The following is a 21770-nucleotide window of genomic DNA, read 5'->3' as shown; positions in this document are numbered from 1 at the left end:
ACTCCGCCCCTTTGGACGTATTGAACCAAGGACCATGGGCTCCGATAGGGGGGCGTGCATGGGCCCCTCCTTCCTGGTGAGTTCACCAACACCCTTCTCCATCCCGATATAAACTCTATACTCCCCCAGCCCTCCTCCCCACATACACCCTCAACCCTGCAGCAGTTCCATGCTCTAATGACATAACAGACTGAGAACACAGTGACCAGTAACATTGCAGAGATCACACAGGCCAATGGCAGGTGCTGTTCTCTTCTATGGGGTAAGTCTGTGATTTCCATTCTGTCATCCAGGGGCTCTAGCACTGTCAATCAATCTCAGCTCCTCCCCCAGCGGCCTCCCAGCCACATGACTGGTCCACACCATCCCAGTAAACTGTATCATAATGGGTGAGTCTCTTATGCAAAGGGAGGTATTCACGCTCTCTAACCACAAATGAAATTGGGAAGGAGTGTTTACCTTTATGCAACTGAAGGTAAGCTTCTCTGCTCTAGGCTGCCAGCTCGGGGCGGGGACAAGCCTGACCCAGCAAAGGTGATTGGACAGGGGTTGCCGTGGGAGCAGAGGCAGCCCCGCCCTTGGGACCAGCAGGGGCCGCAGCCGAATGATGTCAAACGGTGCTACCAGAACGGCATGCGCCCCCATCAGGAGTACAACACAGGAGGAGGAGTGCATTCCGCTGCCCGAACCAACCCACCACAGAGAGGGGTAAGAGGGAAGGGGCGGGATGGGCTGCAGAAGGAGAGGTCTGCGTGCCATGTGTTCTCTAACTTCTGCGTCTTTCTCTCCCCCCCCCCACATGCCAGTACGGGAGTCCTCATCCATATCCCCGCCCCCATGGCCCACCCCCTAGGGGTGAGGTTTGGAATAACGATCAGCAGGTAAATGCTAAGGTGTGTTTTTTTCTGTGTGTATGTGTGTCATCCGTCCTCAGAGATGGCCTTTGACCATAGAAAGGGCAGGTGGTTTCATGGTTCATGGTTTCATTTCCTCCACACGGAGGTTGCTGTATTTGATTGAGAGTGCTTGTGCCCCCCCAGCAGCCCAGGGGATTCCCAGGGAAAATGGGGGGACCCTTGAAACGCCCAGTACCCCCCCTTGGAGAACAGTTCATCATCCAGCAGGCCCCTCCCCCACGCCATGCCCCGCCCCGCACCGATGACTGCCCAAACCCCAATAAGAGGAAGAGGAGCTGCAGCTCTGAGCAGGTCAGCTGTGACCTCTGACCCTGCTCCCTTTGCTGCATCTTCATCACACACACTCTTCATCACACACACTCATTGCAACTCAGGCCGCGTCCTGGTTTAGTGGAAGAGAACAAGTCCATACTTCACATTTTGCTTTGGTAAATGGGTAGGTAAATAACACAGGCAAATAACACAATGATTCAGATTTGTCTGAGCCTTGAAATCCAGGTCCTCCGGTTCTTATTGCTGGAGCTGCAGTGCCACCTGCTGGGCAGAATCAGTAGTCACCTCTTTTTCACCTCCTTCTCTCCCCAGGTCCATAACCCTGGCATGCAGCGATTCTTTCCTCTAGGACACCCCCTTCCTCCCCCCCACCCCCACTCCCACTATCCTCCCCCCACACCAGGATCATGGAACCCTCCATACAAAGGGGGGGTGTCCTGGATGCCACCTGACAGACAGAATACTCCCCCAGAGTTCCAGGTCGACACGCCTGTCCATCACAGAGTAATTAAAATATCATTGCATTGGTAACTGCACAGAATGACATTAACTAGATTGATTTCAGGTTAACAAGGTCTATTCTGTGATAGTAACTGTCAAACAGTTTATTGTTTGTAACTGTAGAGTTGTGACCATTTTGTGTGTGGAAATGAAATAGTATTATGATGATAACTGCTGATTTCATTATTACCGATATGTATTGATGACTCTCTGTCTATCTCTCCTTTTCTTTTAACAGCATGCCTACACTCACAGATCCCCCCTCTGTCCCCCCTCGCTGGTCTCCCCGCCCCCCCGGTCCTCTACAGTGTTCCCTCCAGGACGAAGCGGGCACACCTCCAGGCCCCCCCCTCCCCCGCCCCGCCTGCCCCACCCTTTCCAGCACAGCCGTGATGTCCGAAACGGGCCCTCTGCTCGAGGGCCCGACGGGGGCAGGACCAGGCCAGCCCCCTCACCAGCAAACCATACCGTGCCTTACAGCCAAACTCACCACCAGCCCCGCCCCGGGCGCTGCTCTCCCACTGTACCTCAGCACAGCCCCGCCCCTGAGGGCTGGAGATTACAGAGCAAGCACACCCAGGTGAGACCCAGCCCCGTACACCGAAGAGCGTGTGTGTGTATGTGTGTGTGTGAGCATGTGAGGTGTGAGAGAGTGTGCCTGTATGAGTGTATGTGTGTGAGTATGTGTATGTGAATGAGTGTGTGTGTGTGTGTGTGTGTGTGTGTGAGTGTGTGTGCTTGTGTGTCTGTGTAGTAAGTGTGAGTATTGTGTATGTGTGTGTGTATGCGTAGGTGTGTGTGAGCATGTGAGGTGTGAGTGAGTGTGCCTGTATGAGTGTATGTGTGTGAGTATGTGTATGTGAATGAGTGTGTGTGTGTGTGTGTGTGTGTGTGTGTGTGTGTGTGTGTGTGTGTGAGTGTGTGTGCTTGTGTGTCTGTGTAGTAAGTGTGAGTATTGTGTATGTGTGTGTGTATGCGTAGGTGTGTGTGTGAGCATGTGAGGTGTGAGAGAGTGTGTCTGTATGAGTGTATGTGTGTGAGTGTGTATGTATGTGAATGAGTGTGTGTGTGTACGTGTGTGTGTGTGGGTAATGACTGTGTGTGTGTTTGTACTGACTGTCTCCTTCTTTCTTCAGGATTCTGGTTGCTATGGGGCAGGGCTGAAATCTCAGGGTCTGAAGCAGCAGCACAGATTTGGGGAAGCCAGGGGCCCCGGGACCCCCCAACACACCAGCCACCCACCGCCCCCTTCCCGACCCATCAACCCCCCCACCTTGGAGCCCCTCCACCAGCTCAGTCCAGTCCATAGCAGTGAAGTCTCTCCCAGCATTCCGGCCCCAGCTCACTCCCTAGGCTGCTCAGACACTGCAACTGCCAAAAGCCACCAGCAGGGGGCGCAAACCCAGCCAGTCCCCCCTCCGCAATTCAAGCCCATCTTGGGGCGCTCTGACTCCATACCAAACTCCAGCTCCACCCCAGGGTCCAGAGTTCAAGGCTCAGGGGGAAATGTCATCACCAACAGGAGCTCCAAACCCCTCCCATCACAGTCTGCAGCCACAAGCTCCTTCCCCACGCCAATGTCCCCCCTGCCTTCCCCCATTCCGGCTTACCCCAGACTCCGCCCCCAGCAGAACATGGAGGAGGTGTTAGACAAGCTGGATGCTGAGCTACAGGGACACCTGCAGGCTAAGGACAGGAGACGGAGAGAAGAAGAGAATGGGGAGGAAGGAGAGAAGGAGGAAGAGAAGGAAGAGATGGGGAGGGGGGAGAGCAAAAATGAGGAGACGCCACAGCAGAAACGGCCCTGCCTTTCCTCTCTCTCCAGCTCTGCTGGCCCCCTCCTCTCAGCCGCGGACAGCTCCCAGCCACCCTCCCTCACCCCCCAGACGCCATTCAAACATGAGAGACAGAGGGAGAGGGGCAGGGCACCACACAGCACCTCCTCACAGAATACCTCAGGAGCCACACCCCCTCCCCAGAGGGAGCCCCCCAAACTCTCCCCGACTGGCTCCTCATTGGAGAAGAGCACTTCGTCTCCTGGCAGCGATGTCACCGCCCCCTCCACCGCCGTTTGCAACGGTGGCGAGTCATACCACGCCCCATTCGAGGAGGAGCCCCCCGAGCTGGCTGCCATGCTGTCAGCCGGTCTGGACTCCATTATGAAGATGCTGGATGTGTCCATAATGGAGGAGGGGGAGGGGCTGCCACATCCTCTCCACTCCCCCACAAGGGCACCAGAGCTCCTCCCTGCGGTCTCGCCTCCCAGGAGGGACGAGCCCCCCGCCAGCCCCCCCACGCTGAGCCGGCAGGGCTCCCCAGCACCTTTGGTTTGTGTGGCGGACGAGATGCCAAGCAGCCCCGCCCCAGCCCCGCCCCTTTTACCCTTTCTTATTGATCCCCAGGACGCCAAGCCAGGTGTGGCTGTTAAATCTCACCTGAGCGGCCCCGCCCAGCTACACGGCCGTTCCGACCTGCCCAAAACAGAGGAGGAGGAGGAGGAAGAGGAGGCAGAGCGAGGACTGTGTGACCACACCCCGCCTCCTCAGAGGCCACACCTCCAGCAGACAGGTGTGAGCAGTGTGTTTAAATCCCTGGCATCTGTCATGGAGCGTCAAAAATACACCTACCGGGGGGGCCCCTTCGGACGGCCCCCTCCCAGCACCCCCCAGGGGACCAAATACTCCTCTTCCCTCTCTCTCGGCCCAGAAATCTGCAAGCAGGATCAGACCACACCTCCTGTGTCTGGCCCCACCCATTCTCCCACCCACATCACCACAGAGCCACACCTGAAGCTATGCCCTCACACCTCTTCTCCCAGGGGTATCAAGAAAAAGAAGCTGGAAGAGGAAGAGGCAGGATCTCCCGTTCAGGGGGAGGGGGAGAAGGGCAGCAGTGTGACAGCCAGCTCAGGAGGAGAGAAAAAGCAGCACTCTTCCTCTCTCTCCTCCTCCTCCTCCCCTCTTCCCTCACGTCCGCTGAAAACAGACGCGGCTTCCCTGCAGAAGCTCCCCTCCATCTCTGTGGTGTCTCTGGCTGAACTGGGCCGCAGCTGCGAAGTCCTCCTGACGCGACACGCCATTCCCGCCGAAGCTGACTGCCGTGTGCGGGCAGAGGAGGTAGAGGGGCGGCAGGCAGAGAGGGAGAGGGAGAGGAGGAGGACGCAGAAGCAGGCTGGCAGCGGCAGCAGGGACGAAAGGAAGGACAGGGGAAAGAGAGAAGCACTGTCACTCTGCTCTTCCTCCTCCACCTCCTCCTCCTCTTCCTCCCGCCCCGGCAGCAGCACGCACGCTAAGGAGAAGAACCCCCACAAGGAGCAGAGGAGCCGGCAGGTGCTGGGGAACCTGGACCTCCAGGGAATCAGAGAGAAGGCACGTGCGGGGGACACAGATGGCTGCGCACCACCCCGGGAGAACAGGGCAAGGGAGGAGGGGAGCGTGCACCCCGCGGGCGACGCGGAGGGAGGGGAGCAGGACGCCCGACCCATCAGCAAACTGGGCACCGCCACCACGGCGACCCCGGCCCCACCAAGTGCACCCAGCAGGCCCCCCGCCCTGGGCGCGGCCGACTTCCTGAAGCTGAAGGCCCTGTCGGACGGCCCCCCCAAGGAGCTGAAGATCCGGCTGATCAAGGTGGAGAGCAGCAACCGGGAGACCTTCATCGCCTCCGAGGTAGAGGAGAGGAGGATCCCGCTGGGTGAGATCAGCATCAAGAACACGGCTGCCGAGGTGATCCGAGCCTGCAGGTGAGCTAGGGCGAGGGAGGGGGTGGAGTCAGGGTGAGGAAGAGCAGAGACCTGTAGATGCTGCTCAGTGTGTGTGTGCAGCTGTTAACAAGGCTCGTTGTGCTGGGGAAACATAGATGTGATTCTTTCTCTCTGACTGTTACAGGGGGGCGAGGGTGCAGGGGAAGTTTCGGGAGTCTTACCTGCTTCCTGCGTTTTCCGTCAAACCCATCCTGACCACAGAGCTGCCCATCCCGCGAGAGAAGCTGAACCCGCCTACGCCCAGCATCTACGTAAGTCCCGCTCCAACTGTCTCCCTGTCCCACCCTCACCCCTGTCAATCAATCACACGCCCCCTGTTGTGCATTAAAGAAATATGACTGTGCTCCCGCTGTGCTGACTGTGTTGACTTTGTGTTGACTTTGTGTTGTTCTTTCTGTGCTGTGTTCTCTGTTTGTTCCCTGCAGCTGGAGAGTAAAAGAGACGCCTTCTCACCTGTGCTGCTGCAGTTCTGCACAAACCCCAAGAACGCGGTCACTGTCATAAGGGGCCTGGCAGGATCTCTGCGCCTCAGTGAGTCTTCTGCACTCTGCCACGCCCACCTGCTCATCCCACACCCACATACTCAACACACTGTTCTGTGTTGTGTTCTGTGTTTCATATTGAAGTGTGCACTAAGTCCCTGATCACATGTCCTCTCTCTCAGACCTAGGCCTGTTCTCCACTAAGTCCCTGATCACGTGACCTCTCTCTCAGATCTAGGCCTGTTCTCCACTAAGTACCTGATCACGTGACCTCTCTCTCAGACCTAGGCCTGTTCTCCACTAAGTCCCTGATCACGTGACCTCTCTCTCAGACCTAGGCCTGTTCTCCACTAAGTCTCTGGTGGAGGCCAACGGGGAGCACGCGGTGGAGGTGCGCACGCAGGTGCAGCAGCCGGCTGATGAGAACTGGGACCCGAGTGGCTCCGCCCAGACCTGGCCGTGCGAGAGCAGCCGCTCCCACACCACCATCGCCAAGTATGCCCAGTACCAGGCCTCCAGCTTCCAGGAGAGCCTGCAGGTAGGTCCTGCCCACAGCTCCAACCAAACGTACACCCAAACCTGCTCCCTCACTGCGCCCTGAACTCTGCGTGTGTCTGCGCCTACAGGAGGAAAAGGACAGCGATGATGAGGACGATGATGAAGAAGAGCGAGCACGGCCCCCCGAGACCGCAGCCACTACCGTCTCCTCCAACTCCACCCCCACCAGCACTCCCAGGTAGGGTCACATCATGCCCCACCTCTTGTCCTGCCCTGAGCATCTCATTAGCCTGTACAGATCTGCACACACATCTGGAAATCTCTCCTCTTACGCAGCTTCTCTCCCCACTGCTCACATGTGAATAAAAACTGTATCTGTATGCGTAGGCAAGGTATTGAATGCAAGCCTCTGCCGTGTACTAAAAACACCTGAAAGACCCTTTTCTCTCCCAGCTCGGAGCAGAAACAGATTGGGAAGATCATCAAGTTCGGGACCAACATTGACCTCTCTGACCCCAAAAGGTGAGACAGAGCAGTGCTCTGATTGGCTGAGAAAAGTGATAATGACAGACAGCTCTGTCCCCCTGTGCCAAGCTCTTCTCTTCTAGACCTTTAAAGACAGCATAGTTGTTTTACTGTGCAGGTTCTGATACCTGCTGGCCACTCTTGGCATTGCATTTGTGTGCCATCCCACCAGAGGAGGAGGCATCTGTTCTGAGCACTGTGTAGACCTGCGTGTTTACCCCTGAAAAGGTGGGTGAAGGTGTGAGTGGTCGCCCCCTGCAGGTGGAAGCCACAGCTGCAGGAGCTGCTGAAGCTGCCTGCCTTCATGCGCGTGTCGTCCAGCGGAAATATGCTGAGTCACGTGGGCCACACCATCCTGGGCATGAACACTGTGCAGCTCTACATGAAGGTCCCAGGCAGCCGAACGCCAGGTGTGTGTATGTGTGAGTGTGTGTGTGCGTGCCTGTTTGTGTGTATGTGCGTGTGTGTGCGTGTGTGTGCTTGCATGCATGTGTGCACATGCATGTGTGTGCGCGTACGTGTGTGTGTGTGCTTGCATGTATGTTTGTGCTTGTGTGGGGGGGGCCGGGGTGCGCAACTCTGTGTGTGTGACTCTCTGTGTTAGTTGACTGCATGCATGACTCTCTGTGTTAGCTGGCTTTGTTTGACTCCCTGAGCTTAACTGTCCATGTTGCCTCTGTGCCACAGGTCACCAGGAGAACAATAACTTCTGTTCTGTGAACATCAACATCGGTCCCGGAGACTGCGAGTGGTTTGCCGTGCATGAGAACTACTGGGAGGCCATCAGCAACTTCTGTGAGAGGTGAGCCAATGGCGTCTCAATGTGGCAGCTGGCTGTGCTTACAGCCTTTAACTGGGTTTAGTGACACGTCGTGTATTTGTAACAGAAAATAAATTTATTGTTTATGCTGAATAATTTAGTAATTGCAGAAATACATAGCATTTCTTCTCCTTTGCCTGCCCCCACACAAGTGTGAGCGTGTAGAGTACAGAAAGATTCAGTGCTAAATGTCACAGGATGGCAAACTGAGGCAGAGATGGGCAGGGAATCACACGGCCGGGAGGATGGGGATTTGAATCTCCACAGGGGATCAGGTACCAGCTACCAGCCTCATTGCCTCAGTAAATATCAAGCTGTCTGAAAAGCTAATGATAAAATGTGTGGTGTGTCTCTGCCTCAGGCACGGGGTGGACTACCTCACAGGCTCCTGGTGGCCGGTTCTGGAGGATCTATACCGGTCCAACATCCCTGTGTACCGCTTCCTCCAGCGGCCGGGGGACCTGGTGTGGATCAATGCTGGCACAGTGCACTGGGTCCAGGCTGTGGGCTGGTGCAACAACATCGCCTGGAACGTGGGGCCACTCAACTGTGAGTCACACCGGGGCCAGCAGGGGGCGCTGCAGCAGCAAAATGGCAGCCAGCTCCACAGCTGCAAATTGAAGCATGCTGAACAGTTTAGACAGCAAGATTGTCTTGATGTATAAAGAGAGGCTTTTCAATGTGTGAGGATGATTACATTTGCTTCATAGTACAGCAAATCAAACAATGCTGAGTGGAGTCTGTGGTTTCCCCTGCAGTGCAGTTAATCAAACTCTGATGGATGGATTGGATTCTGGTTTCCCTGCGGTGCAGTTAATCAAGCACTGATTGATAGATGAATTTCGGTTTCCCCACAGCCTATCAGTACCAGCTGGCTCTGGAGCGCTTTGAGTGGAACGAGGTCAAGAAGGTCAAGTCCATCGTCCCTATGATCCACGTGTCCTGGAACGTGGCTCGCACCATCAAGATCAGCGACCCCGACACATACAAGATGATCAAGTGAGTGAGTGCATGTGTGTGTAGAGCGTGAGTGGGTTTTAATGCTGAAAAGCTAACTATTCTCTCTCTCTCTCTCTCTCTCTCTTCCTCTTCCTCTCTGTATTTGTTCTGCTCTCTCTTAGGCACTGTCTCCTGCAGTCCATCAAACATATACAGGTTTTGAGGGACCAGCTCGTGGCAGCCGGGAAGAAGATCTCTTACCAAAGCCGTGTGAAGGACGAGCCGGCCTACTACTGCAACGAGTGTGATGTGAGTGCAGTTCCCCACTCGTTTAAGATCCTCTCATTCGCCCCTTTAAGACCTTCTCACTCGCCTCTTTAAGACCCTTTCGGTCGCCCCTTTAAGGCCCTCTCACTCTCCCCTTTAAGACTCTCTCATTTGCCCCTGTAAGACACTCTAACTCGCCCCTTTAAGATCCTCTCCTTCCCCCATTTATGACACTCTCACTCTCCCTTTTAAGACCTTCCCTGGCTGTTTCAAGGCCCTCCTCTGGCTCCCAACAGGTGCCTGTGCTGTTAAGGTGTCACTCTGAGGGGAAATGGACGAGCGTGGTCTCTGTTCTAAGTTGGCGTGGCCTCTGTCCTCAGCAGGCACGGTCTCTGTTCTAAGTGGGTGTGGTCTACATTCTCAGCAGGCACAGTGTCTGTTCTAAGTGGGTGGGGTCTGATTGCAGGTAGAGGTGTTCAACCTGCTGTTCGTGACAAGTGAGAACGGCAGCAGGAAGACATACGTGGTACACTGCGAGGACTGCGCACGTCTGCGCAGCCGAAACCTGTCTGGCGTGGTGGTACTTGAGCAGTACCGCATGGAGGAGCTGATGCACATCTACGACACCTTCACCCTGGTATTACACACAACCCCCGACACCTTCACCCTGATAACACACACACACCTACGACACCTTCACCCTGGTAATACACACAACCCCCGACACCTTCACCCTGATAACACACACACACCTACGACACCTTCACCCTGGTAATACACACAACCCCCGACACCTTCACCCTGATAACACACACACCTACGACACCTTCACCCTGGTAATACACACGCATGTACTACACACACCTACGACACCTTCACCATGAAAACACACACACCTATGACACCTTCACCCTGGTAACACACACACAGATACACTCTCGTGCACACGTGATGCAGGTATTAATACATCAGGCAGAATATTGTGTTTAGGTGTGTTTGTTCCTCTGCTGTAAATGAGCAATTTCCTCTGAATTTATAGAATAATACTCACCTTTGACATCCCTGTGCATCCCCACCCCCTTTTCTGTCTGTCTTGTAGGCTCCGCCCCCCAGCTCACGGTGAGAAGCCTCCCCCTCCCCCTCGCCTCCCGGCCGTAACCAAAGCGCCGGCACGCTGGCTCGACACATCCTTCCTGTCCACTGTTTTGTAATACTACTGCTTATACTTGCTGAGCAGCCAATCAAAACTGTTTACTCAAAATTGTTTACAATACAATACCATATCAGCCAATTAAACGCCAATTTACTGTTGTCTTCCTTCTCTACCAGCTACATATTAGCTGACTGAGGAACTTGTCCACAGGAATAGAATGACTAGAATGGATTTACTGTTTTAAAGCGCTGATCAACTGTATGCAAGAGCTGTACTGGACAACATGAAAACAGCCTTTACTGAAATTCAGAAGGCTAAAGACTGTTTTTATAGCTTGACTGAGATGGAAGCTGCTGTAATTTATAATATCAGGATGCCATATTAGGGACGTTTCCATCCAAACCAAATATAACTTGTGACCAAGTAATCAAGTAGAATCTAGTAATTCTAGCCTATGGACCAAGGTCATAGTACGTTGTTATGGTAACGGCATGGGAATTACACCATTGGCTGAGAGGGTTGGTTTTGGTGGCGTGTTTTTTGTTTTTCTTTGCTGGAGAAAAAACTGAAATTTGTAAATGCTGTTTGTATTTTTCATGAGGTGCTGTTTTTATTTATTTTATTGTAATTTTTGTGAATATAAACAGCCTAAATGTATACCACATTGGCCTTGAAACGTATTAATGAAAATACTAATTATAGGGGTGCGGATGTTTTTTTTCTAGAGCATTATGTGTAAGAAAAACTTGAGAACATACGGGTTTTCAGAAGACTGCATTGGTTTCCTTCATATTCCAGAATCTTGTGTTGTAGTCGTTCTCTTCCAGAACACAGGATCATTTTTCACTTGAAAGCAACATTTTGTTTTTGTAGTATACTCTGTTGGGAATCATTTTGGGTGTGTTCACTTTTGTCATATTATTATTATTATTATTAGTGAAATTGACATTTTACCTCTCATTTTTGCTCATGGATATGTTCCTCTTTTTCTGTTTTTAAGTTGTAAATTGCATATTTATATACAGTATATATATTATTTTTTTCTTCATTTGTTTTTGGATGTTGATGGTTGTTTTTTTATTGGGGATAACAGAAATGTTGAAGGTTTTTCTATAGTATTATTCAGTGTCATATCAGAAGGAAAGATACAAGAGTGTTTTATTGGTGCTGATCTCCCCTCACCGTCTGATTATATATAAATCATTTATAGGTATAAATATCTGACTTTACCCTGCTGGGTGGTGCTTAGAACAGAGCCAGTGTACCTGAATGACTAGAATCCTGTCTTTGTACTGTATCACATAGAGGAAAACACAGGAAATTGTGGGTTTGTTTCAGTCTTTTGCCAAAATACTGAAATTGTGACATTTATGATTATTGGTATTATCATTATGAATACTTTAATATGTTTTAAGTGATGGGGCTAATTTTTTCTCTTTCCTTTTTAAAAGTCAAAAATTCTATTTTGCTTTAGGTTAAATTCTTTTCTCCTCTTGATTTCTGTTTAGATAATTCACTTGGAAAACCTGAGCCAGACATGTCTTAAACACTTTGTGACTTTGTGTGACATTATTATGACTATTACTCATAATAATAAATTTTGATAAGTTTAGAATTTCCATTTTTGGAGGCGTCATTCTCATACACACTGTGTATGTGCATGAGTGTGTGTGTATGTGTGAGTGAGTGAGTGAGTGAGTGAGTGAGTGAGTGAGTGAGTGAGTGAGTGAGTGAGTGAGTGAGTGAGTGAGTGAGTGAGTGAGTGAGTGAGTGAGTGATATTGCTGGCATGCCAGTTTTTTGTATATGTATGTTCTTTTCTGACTTTAAATCATGTCAGTATTTGACTCCAGTGTTTTAGTCTCTTTATCAGTCCAGCACATTCCGTGGTTTTATCTGTGATTTGTGGGGTTGGAGGATGAGAACGCAGAGAAAGAGCAGTCCAGCAGAGGCTGGCCAGGCTGACAGGATATCCTGGTTCCAAGGACAGGAAGAGGGGCGCTCAGCTCAGTTTCAATCTCAGAGGAGCTGAGGAAGCCAGCGCTAAGCTAACATCTGTAGTGACAGCTGACAGTATCATTTTCCTGCTGCTCAGAAATGTCCTCCTCTAACACTGAGAGTAACTGGCTGCAGGAGTGTCTCCGATTCCCTGCCTGGCCTCCTCTGCTCACTATTGGTACACCTGCACTGTAAGACCCCAGGCCAAAGATGACAAAATGGCAGGTATGTCATTAATTCGCCTATGCTGTAAGATCATGTTCTTCATGTTATATATTCACAATATTTTAAATGGCATTTGGGAGGGGGGATACTTATGCAGTATTTTTCATAATTTATTAATAATGTCATGTCATAAAACCTCAGTTTTTCCTGGAATTGTTGCCACATGTTGCAAGGGTCAATGTCCCTCCATCTTCCCTTTCCCTCACTCCATCTCTCCACCCCTCCCCCCGAGCTTCTGTCCTCTGTTCTCCCTCCCCACCCCCACCCCAAAATATTCTCCCTCTCCCCTGCAATGGGGTGGAACATGACGATGCTCAGAGGAGGCTTAGGTGACAGAAGACAGCCCTTCCCTCAAACGGAGGGAAAACATCTGAAGAAGGTGGTGATTAACACATGGCCTCCCTTTGAGCTTAAAACCTGGTCCTTCCCTTATCACCTCCTCCCCAGCCCCCCCTCCTCTCCAGCTCTCCTTCCCTGCTGTCCTGCTTTTCTTCAGCGAAGGCCCAGCTCACGTTCGCGTTCCTCCTCCCTCCCCCTCCCTCCCTCTCGCAGTCATCCCCCCGTCAGATGTCTCTGTCTGCCCACTCATTATCCACCTTAAACATTCTGTACGCCCTCTGTGATCCCAGCCACTTCCTCCCACAGCAGTCCAGATGATATACCGTGGCCTACCATCATATCTGTGCATATTCATCACTAGAATGTACGCTTCAGCAGTGAGCGCGTACCTGCCTGTGCCAGTTACTCTTAAGGAACGTACAGAGCTCAGAAAAGCCAGTAAAGTTTCATAATAAAAAACATACACTCTGTGTGTTATCATTCAGCCTCTTTGAGTACTGATTGCATCCTCAGAGATGGAGAGAAAGAGCCCCACCTCACCTCCCGTTCCCACTTTTCATTCTCAGCCACAGGACAGGGGTCAAAGATTACACAGAACCGGTGTGCTGACTGGGTGCCCTTCCAGACTGTAACACAGTCCTCTCTCTCACTCATCACACACTGCTCTCTCTGCCTCTCCTCAGGGACGTAGCTTTCCACATACTCACATATCCTGTCATCTTCTATCTGATGCAAACATCTGAACACTAACACTAATGTACCATTACAGTAAATATCCAGCTGTATAAATGGATAACATTGTAAAGAACTGTAGCCTATGTAAGTCGCTTTGGATAAAAGCGTCTGCTAAATGAATAAATGTAAATGTAAAATTATCGCACCAAGCAGGACTCTGAGATTATAAAAGGAAAAGTCTACCCATAAAATGTGTTTATTACCAAATTTCTCAGTCCTTCCGATATCTCACTGTGTAAGAATCCTGACAAATCCACCACCAGGGTTTGAGCTGCAGATTTGATCTAAAGGAACAACCAGGAGAAGATTAACATTGAACATAACTGAGGCAATTACAGTAACTTAAAAATGACTCTATTGTATTTGGTCAGAGACATGCTATAAAAACACAGTGGTTTAAATCACTCTCATTATCGCAGCCGAAACCCTGGCAGTCCCTTGCGCCCAGAGGGAAGGGTCATGACAATATGACATTCCACAGATTTCCCACATCACGCTCCCCGTCTCAGATCGGAGCCCTCGTTCGGCTCCGCAGGTTTCCCACACCTCTCTCCCTGTCACCGGTCTCAGCCCCCACTTGTTTTCACATTTTTTTTAAAAGGCACTGAAGGACATTGTGAGAGGAGGGGTGGAAGGGGCGGGGACAGCAGGGGGCCCACAAATTCAGGATTCTCTTCCTGCCTCCACCCTACCTCTGCTTAAATAAACACTCTACCCCCTGCTCACACACACACACATACACCAACCCAGAAGAGAGAGAAGGGGAGAGAAAAGGGAGGAGGAAGCACAGAGGAGCTGGACATTGTGGAGGAAGGAAGGAGAGAGATAGAGAGAGAGAGAGAGGTAGGGTGAGAGAGAGGGAGCTAGGGTGAGAGAGAGGGAAAAAGAGAGAGAAGGAGGGAGAGGTAGGGGAGAGGGAGAAAGGGAGAGAGAGAGACTGAGTCACTGCCTCATCCCAGACCACAGTGCAGAGGAGCAGAACACAGCCCACTTACTCCTGGGCAATCACTCCTGAGCACCAAAACTTTCCAAAGTTCTGCACCAGGAAGAAGCAAATTGCAAAAGCACCTCGAAAAATCAAAGTGGATGAAAACGTCTGGAGAATTAAAAACATCACAAGGATCTGAGCTTTCGCTGCCCCTCGTCAGAGTGAGCTCACGTTGCCCTCAGGGTTCCTGAAAGGAGGCAGCGGAGCGCAGCCGATCACCTCGCCGGGCAAACGGAGACGCGGGAGAGTGAGCTGGGGCTGGAGGAGGAAGAGGCGCAAGATCAAGAAAGAGGGAGAGTGAGACAAAGCACAGCCTCTCCACACCACGTGAGTTAAACACCTCTGCCTCTTCGTATGGGACTTGTACACCTGCAACACGTGCTCTGTCATCTTTAACTCCTTACTTTAGCACATTTAACAAACACATTTTTACCAGAACTCCTGGCATAGTCAGGCCAAGGCTGAGATTTGCAGGATATTGTTGCATTTTTGCTCATTTTCCCACAGACACCAGAAAAACATGCATGTTTCATAGAATTAGACACAATATGACTCATGCGTTGTGATAAATATTATTCAAACAACCATCACGTGCTCTAAGTCTGTCAGTTTGGTAAGGGTGCTTGTCGGGTTTATTGTTAATATAAGGGAAACCTCAGAATTCTTTGATGCAATTTTCTGAACATTTCCGTACAGAAACAGTGCACCCTAGACACGTGCATTTGATTGCTACAATTTGTTCAGTGGGAGGAGGAGAAGGAAGCAGATCTGCAAAGTTACTTGGCACCATTTGGACCCTCCAGTACACAGCATAGCAAAGTGGGCGGGGTCTCATGTTTTGGGATTTGTGATGTCAGAAGTAGGTCTCCTCTGCCCCTGCACCAGTTGATCATGTGATATCACAAATGGTTTTCCCTTTGCCCCTGTGGCAGTTGGTTGAGTGATGTCATAAGTGCCAGAGCTCCCTCCTAATAATCCTCAGCATAAAACATCCTAGCTGCTTAGCATTACAGTTGCAGGTTAACTCTGTTGGCTAGTGGTTAGTGATTTGTGCCAGTGAGAGGATGTATATTATAATCCCAGCTGTAGCACTGAAATGTAATCCATAAATTTAACGAATTAGCGCAGTTCTACAAATGAGTCCAATCCATGTCAGCTGCACTATATCATGTCATCTAAATCACCTCCACCTTTTGTGCCTTAGAGTGTTTCATTCCAACGGTAGCTCAGTTCGGCAACAGAGGGTAGCAGTCCTTTTGGGGTCTGGGGAAGGTGCACAAGACGTGGTGCTGATCTTGGGGTACTATGTTCCCTATGGGGCACTGTCACCACAGGAAGAAAAAGGTTGCGGGTCAGAGAGCTGTCATTTCCTGCGGCTCACTTCCTCCCCATTGTTCTGTCTGTCTGTCAGTCAGGCCAGGGTGGGGGGGGGCATTTCCTGGCTCTCGAAGTTGTTTGTCTGATACAATGTGACTTAAAATAGTTATTTTACACCACACACTTTCTCTGTTTATACAGACAGTGCTCCACTCTGTCTATATTTTTAACACTCTCCAAAGTAATATGACAGGTACATCTGTTTCAACTAGACTACATACTGAGATGTACGTGAGAAAAAATAGAATACATTATAAAACGTTTTCCACAATCTGTGCATTAAATTGCATGTATGAAAGTGTGTAATGCATAAATATACATAAAAGTATACTTAAGCTTCACTACAGTATAATCAAATTCTAATATTCATACATTCATGTCTTCAACTTTTTGCCATTAAAAGTGACTACTGATGCATATATGACAGAGCCAACAAAATGCGAACCATGGGTTTAACTGAAATGGGCAGTTATCCCTGGATTAATATGTGGATCTCCACATATTATTTTTCACATTGGACAGGGCATGAAGTAAAGGGCATGAAGGGCATCATAAAGAAATCTTTACTGAGAACACTTCATCCCCCTCCAGTGTAGGATGAGCAGCAGGGGCGGGACCCTGGAAAGGGGAGGGACCTTGGAAAGGGTTGTGGCCATTGAAAGGAGCGGAACCATGGAAAGGGATGTGTCTCAGATCCAGCCCTTAGACCTGGAGGAGAACGAGGCGGCCCGCCACACCCCGAGTCACACCCCAAGCCACACCCAGCTCCAGCACACCAACTCGGTAAGCTCCACGGCCCCAGGGACCCCGGCGGGGGGGCAGGGCGTGGTGGTGCCACCCCCGTACTCTGCAGCGGCCGGCGTGCCTGCCCCAGAGCTGCGGGGGACGCTGGACTGCTGGGCCTGCTCAGTGCTGGTCACCACACAGAACATATTCATCGCCGCCGTCAACCTGGCCCTGGCGGGCGCAGTCTTCGGCCTCATCCTCACCCCTGCTATCGTCATGGTGGTGTTCGGCTTCCTGTGCCACTCTACGGTAAGCAGGGGCACGCAACTGTGTGTGTGTGTGTGTGTGAGAGAGAGAAAGAGAAAGAGACAGAGACACTGTGAGTGAGTGTGTGTGTGTGTGTGTGTGTGTGTGTGAGAGAGAAAGAGAGAGACATTGAGTATGTGTGTTTGAGTGTGTATGAGAAAGAGAAAGAGAGAGAGAGAGAGAACGGCTGTCTGTGTGATTCACTCAGGCATTCCTGCACCGTATCTGTTTTGTGTCCATCCACCTACACAACATCCCCCAAGACATATATCACACCCACTCCCCCGACCTACCCTACTCTCATCACACACACACACACACACACACACACACACCCACTGACACCCACACACAGAGTCAGGAATGCAGGAATGTTAGTATACTGCTCTCCCCTCCCAAACCTCAGCTGAGAGTGTACCACCGCACAGCAAAACATTGAACTGCGACTACCCGCCCCTCCCCAGGTGCGCCCCCAAGGGACGGCGGAGCTGTGCTCGGACCTGCTGGGAGACGCGGGGTGCGTGGCCCTGCTGGTGGTGGGGTTCCTGCTGGTGGCCCCCCTGCTGGTGCTGGCACTGGCCGCCTACTGCCGCCTCGCCCGGCACCTGCAGCTCAGCCTGTGCTTCATTCCCTACAGCCGCGCCGTCTACAAGAACCTACCCGCCTCACAGCACCAAGGGCTCACAGGCTGCTGCAGCCAGCAGGGGGCAGCAGAAAGCAGGGGAAAGGGCAGCGTTTGGGTGTGAGAGTACGTGTGGGTGTTGAGGTGTTGGGGGGTGGTTATGGAGGAGTTTCTCGGCTGGTTCTGCTTCTGAGTGGAATCCCTGGAATGAGAGATGTGATGCAACTATCTCACAGAAACACACAACATGCTGCAATTTTATATCCCTTTATTATCAATATGTGCATTGATATACTTCTGCCAGTTTTGTATATGTTTTGTGTCTTTTAATAAAAATGTTAAAAATTTATGCTTAGTGCCCATGTCATTAGTCTTTCATGGGGGGTAATCACAGCCATGGGAAAGGCTTTATCCACATTTTTGTCAATTTGTCAAGATAAAAATAAAATCTTTGGCTACATTATTATACATGCATTAGCATATATTTCCCTCATTTCCAGAGACAGATATTAAATTAAGTTGTTCAAGTTTACAAAGAATTTTAGAATTTTTGTAGGAATGGAGTGTGACTATTTTGGTTCTCCGCAATGTACAAGCTGTGTCAGTGTTCTCAGTCAATGCGGAGTTTTCAGTAGAATTTTTAGTAGACACAAGAGGGCGATATTGTACTACTTCCCACCCAGGATCGTCTGTTGAACCTAGTAGATAAAGACATGTCTAACTTTACAGATACACAGAACACATTGGCACTGTAAATGCTTCCTCGTGTCTAAATGCAGAAACGCAGTAGAACTTAGAACATAGACGCCACTACTTACGTCTCCTATCTGGGCTACGCAGCTCACTGTAGAACAGTCGTTCCCTTGACATCATAGGAGAATGGAAACGTGACAATCGGTAAAAGCACTTATTATTCCCGTTTGCACTTCACAGAAAAGTCTGGTGACACCTGCGGTCTTACTCACTGCAAAATCTACGGTGTATACGTGACACCATATCATACCGTACCGCATATCATAGGAATTTAAGAAGCAAGGGGCTGGAGCTAATATAAGAAGATGTCAAAATATAAGGTAACGTTCAAGTAATGACATCTTAAATCACACTTTAAGATCCTGTTCGTGCTGTCAAGTATCGCATGCGTTTCAATGTCATTTTTTATATCGCGCTGCAGAAAAAATATCTAACACAGACTTGAGATTGGTTACTACGAAAGCGTATTAGGACCACAGTGAGATTTTTTTCTTGTAAGCATGTCCAGATTAAAGTCGGAATATATCGAGAAAAGTCTATTCAGCAAAAAGTCGAAGGGGTGAAAGGTTCTAAGTGATTAGATGCAACACCTGCAGTCGTCTCCACATTCATAGCCAAGGCAGGGACTGTGCATTCACCTTCGGAGAGTGAAAAATATGAGTTTACATGAGCTTGGCCTGTGGTTAACTTAAATAATTTCAATTAATAGAATATCTTAGCGTTAATACAACTAACTAGTTACAATGTGTTGGGCTCCTTGACATTGGTGGTGCATTCAGGAGCGCAAACAAGTCAGCTAGCTATCCACCTTAACGATGCGTCCTCCAGAATTCGATTTTGACGTCGAATATTGATTCGTCTTTCTTTCTCGAAATATTTAGACTTTAATCTCGAGGTGAATACCGAAACATTTCCCCAAAAAATGGTTTCAAAAGTGTAATGTATACAAAAGCTATTTACATAATTTCGTTTTATGAAAAGAAATTATGTGGGGTACATAAATCTTGTATTTAAGGACAGAACGGAGTCCTGCCATTGCTGTAAAGAGCGATCTTAAGTGTTTTGTATTCACTTTTGTTTAGGTTACCTAACTCTAAATGTTTATTTTTATTTATTAAGTTGTAATTAGACATTTTATTTAAAAAGACAAAAAGGTTTACAAAATCAATACAAGGGTAAATTATCATTAAGGATATCAATCCACAGTTTCAGTGTACAAACGAGCTTAGCTACTTCGTGAATTTTGTATGAAATTGCTTTTATTTTAAAGAAATACCTTATAATGTTTCTCATTCAGTGATCCACATAAATACCAAAGCACTACCAGCCAGTGCTTTTGTTTATGTCATAAATTCTTTCTCTCACTACATTATTTTTTACTGTGCCAGATAACTAGCTACATTCAGTATTGTTCAGATAGCCAGTTATCTATTCTGACCTCATAGCCATCTGAAGTCAGCAAGCTATATTTTACACAGCTGGGAGAGCGAGGTGATTTACCTTAAGCAACTGACCATTTTAACAGATTCTAGGATACAAGGGCCCCTACGGCAATCAGAGGAAGCGAGAAGCGGAGGGGAGGAGCTATGTGAGGTACAAGTGCGGCCCCATGAAGACCATCCAGGACGTGCTGAAGCAGAGGCCTGGCTGGCTGGAGGTGAAGGAGGAGGAGTGGGACTTCCACTGGTGCGAAGTGAGCTGGATGCGGGACAACTACGGCCACTCGTCCCTGGAGGACCATGTGCGGATATGCCACTTTGGCAACCACTACGAGCTGACCCGCAAGAACCTCATGGTGAAGAACCTCAAGAGGTACCGCAAGCTCTTGGAGCGGGAGCTGGGCCCGCAGGAGGCCACCAGGTGCGACTTCTTCCCCTGCACCTTCGACCTGCCGTGCGAGTACCACCTGTTCGTGGAGGAGTACAAGCGCAACCCGGGGAGCACCTGGATCATGAAGCCGGCGGCACGCTCGCAGGGGAAGGGGATCTTCCTGTTCCGCAAGCTCAAGGACATCATGGACTGGAAGCGGAGCAGGAGCCGCGCCGAGGATCCCCGCGACGAGGCGCAGGTGGAGAGCTACGTGGTGCAGCACTACATCGAGAACCCCTACCTGATCAACGGGAGGAAGTTCGACCTGCGGGTGTACGTGCTGGTCACATCCTACGCGCCGCTGAGGGCGTGGCTGTACCGCGACGGCTTCGCTCGCTTCTCCAGCACGCGCTTCTCCCTCAGCAGCATCGGCGACCAGTACGTGCACCTCACCAACGTGGCGGTGCAGCGGACGGCGCCCGACTACGACCGCGAGAGGGGCTGCAAGTGGCAGATGCAGCAGCTGCGGCGCTACCTAACGGCACGGCACGGCGAGCCGGCGGTGGACGTGCTCTTCCAGGAGGTCGACAACATCTTCATCCGCAGCCTGCTGAGCGTGCACAAGGTCATCATCAACGACAAGCGCTGCTTCGAGCTCTACGGCTACGACATCATCCTGGACGCTGAGCTGAAGCCATGGCTGATCGAGGTGAACGCCTCGCCCTCCCTCACCGCCACCAGCCAGGAGGACTACGAGCTGAAGTACCGGCTGCTGGAGGACACCCTGCACGTGGTGGACATGGAGGGCCGGCTGACGGGGCGTGAGAAGCAGGTTGGGGGCTTCGATCTCATGTGGAACGACGGCCCCGTCTGGCTGGAGGGCGTCGACTCGGAGACACTGGGCAGCTCCCTCTGCACAGCCAAGGCCAACACCCACCTGGGCTGCTTCAACAACAGGAAGAACCAACTCCGACAGCTCCTCAAGCCCTTCTCAGGTCAGAGGGCAACATGAGGTCACGGCTGGTCCAGGAAGCCAGAGACAGCCAAGTCTGGGTAAGGGCAGGGTCGTTCCTACCTCTGAGGACCCAGAGGTCATGACCTCTGTTTTTTTTCTTCTCTGTGGAATAAATCTGACTTTGATTTTACGCTCTCTTTTGGTTTGTTTGCACTGTTCAAAAAAATACTACAAAGAATGAAAACTTTCCCACATAAAATTCTAAAGCAGTCACTGTGTGTGTAATTAAAACACAAAGGGAGCAAATATATAGCCAGAGCTTTTACACCAGGTCCAATGTCGTCTTTTTCAGAACTGAGGGTCTAGTATTCAGCAGCTATACCTACTGGGTTCAGAACATGCAGTTATTCACATTATTAGTTTACTTTATGCTTCAGCACACTATGTACAAAACATAAATGTCACACTAAAACAGACAGAAATTATTTATTGGGAGAGTTCCTTGAGAGCTAGAGAAGGGGAGTGGGAAAGAGTGAATCTTTGGCTCTACAGGAATAGGGCACTAGACTTCTCAAGAATACATAATCAAAGATAAGACATCACTTATTAAGGCAGTAACCAGAATACTATTGATGATCTGCAGTAAAAGTATAGATTTTTTTGCCTCTTAGGCCAAAATGCCAATATGCACTCATTTGCATTATTCAAGTAGCCTGAGCTACTAGCCAACATGAAGTCTGTGAAGGAGAATGTTCGCCTGTTCCCCAAAGTTGTACTGTTTGTGTGAATTGTCAAAATGT

General features: G+C 50.2%; 3 protein-coding genes across 3 annotated transcripts in view; all 3 read left to right on the top strand.

The window, feature by feature from the left end:
- The window catches only part of LOC118774704 (lysine-specific demethylase 6B-like), a 42107-nt gene extending 31239 nt beyond the window's left edge, over positions 1 to 10868 (top strand). The window contains exons 5-25 of the mRNA XM_036524144.1: positions 1 to 76; positions 294 to 389; positions 495 to 708; positions 807 to 881; positions 1041 to 1208; positions 1503 to 1694; positions 1930 to 2271; positions 2828 to 4511; positions 4593 to 5433; positions 5579 to 5705; positions 5880 to 5985; positions 6269 to 6474; positions 6563 to 6672; positions 6888 to 6956; positions 7221 to 7369; positions 7647 to 7761; positions 8141 to 8328; positions 8637 to 8778; positions 8901 to 9027; positions 9452 to 9622; positions 10085 to 10868. The exon at positions 1 to 76 is cut by the window's left edge and continues 48 nt beyond it. Of these exons, the coding sequence (XP_036380037.1) occupies positions 1 to 76; positions 294 to 389; positions 495 to 708; positions 807 to 881; positions 1041 to 1208; positions 1503 to 1694; positions 1930 to 2271; positions 2828 to 4511; positions 4593 to 5433; positions 5579 to 5705; positions 5880 to 5985; positions 6269 to 6474; positions 6563 to 6672; positions 6888 to 6956; positions 7221 to 7369; positions 7647 to 7761; positions 8141 to 8328; positions 8637 to 8778; positions 8901 to 9027; positions 9452 to 9622; positions 10085 to 10108 (5222 nt within the window). The 3' untranslated portion in view covers positions 10109 to 10868. The remainder of the gene's footprint in view (positions 77 to 293; positions 390 to 494; positions 709 to 806; positions 882 to 1040; positions 1209 to 1502; positions 1695 to 1929; positions 2272 to 2827; positions 4512 to 4592; positions 5434 to 5578; positions 5706 to 5879; positions 5986 to 6268; positions 6475 to 6562; positions 6673 to 6887; positions 6957 to 7220; positions 7370 to 7646; positions 7762 to 8140; positions 8329 to 8636; positions 8779 to 8900; positions 9028 to 9451; positions 9623 to 10084) is intronic.
- A 3460-nt stretch (positions 10869 to 14328) lies between these two features.
- LOC118775619 (transmembrane protein 88-like) lies at positions 14329 to 17577 on the top strand. Its single transcript, XM_036525625.1, has 3 exons — positions 14329 to 14749; positions 16391 to 16834; positions 17296 to 17577. The coding sequence occupies exons 2-3, from the start codon at positions 16397 to 16399 to the stop codon at positions 17575 to 17577; spliced, it is 720 nt and encodes a 239-aa protein (XP_036381518.1). The 5' UTR covers positions 14329 to 14749; positions 16391 to 16396.
- Positions 17578 to 18511: 934 nt separating this feature from the next.
- On the top strand, positions 18512 to 21027 carry LOC118774419 (probable tubulin polyglutamylase TTLL9). The gene is made up of 2 exons (XM_036523765.1): positions 18512 to 18526; positions 19732 to 21027. Exons 1-2 carry the CDS (start codon positions 18512 to 18514, stop codon positions 21025 to 21027), a joined length of 1311 nt encoding a protein of 436 aa, XP_036379658.1.
- Positions 21028 to 21770: the final 743 nt, after the last annotated feature.

Source organism: Megalops cyprinoides, chromosome 3 (assembly GCF_013368585.1).
Source record: "Megalops cyprinoides isolate fMegCyp1 chromosome 3, fMegCyp1.pri, whole genome shotgun sequence".
Taxonomy (NCBI): domain Eukaryota; kingdom Metazoa; phylum Chordata; class Actinopteri; order Elopiformes; family Megalopidae; genus Megalops; species Megalops cyprinoides.
This window is presented reverse-complemented; position numbering and strand designations above follow the sequence as displayed.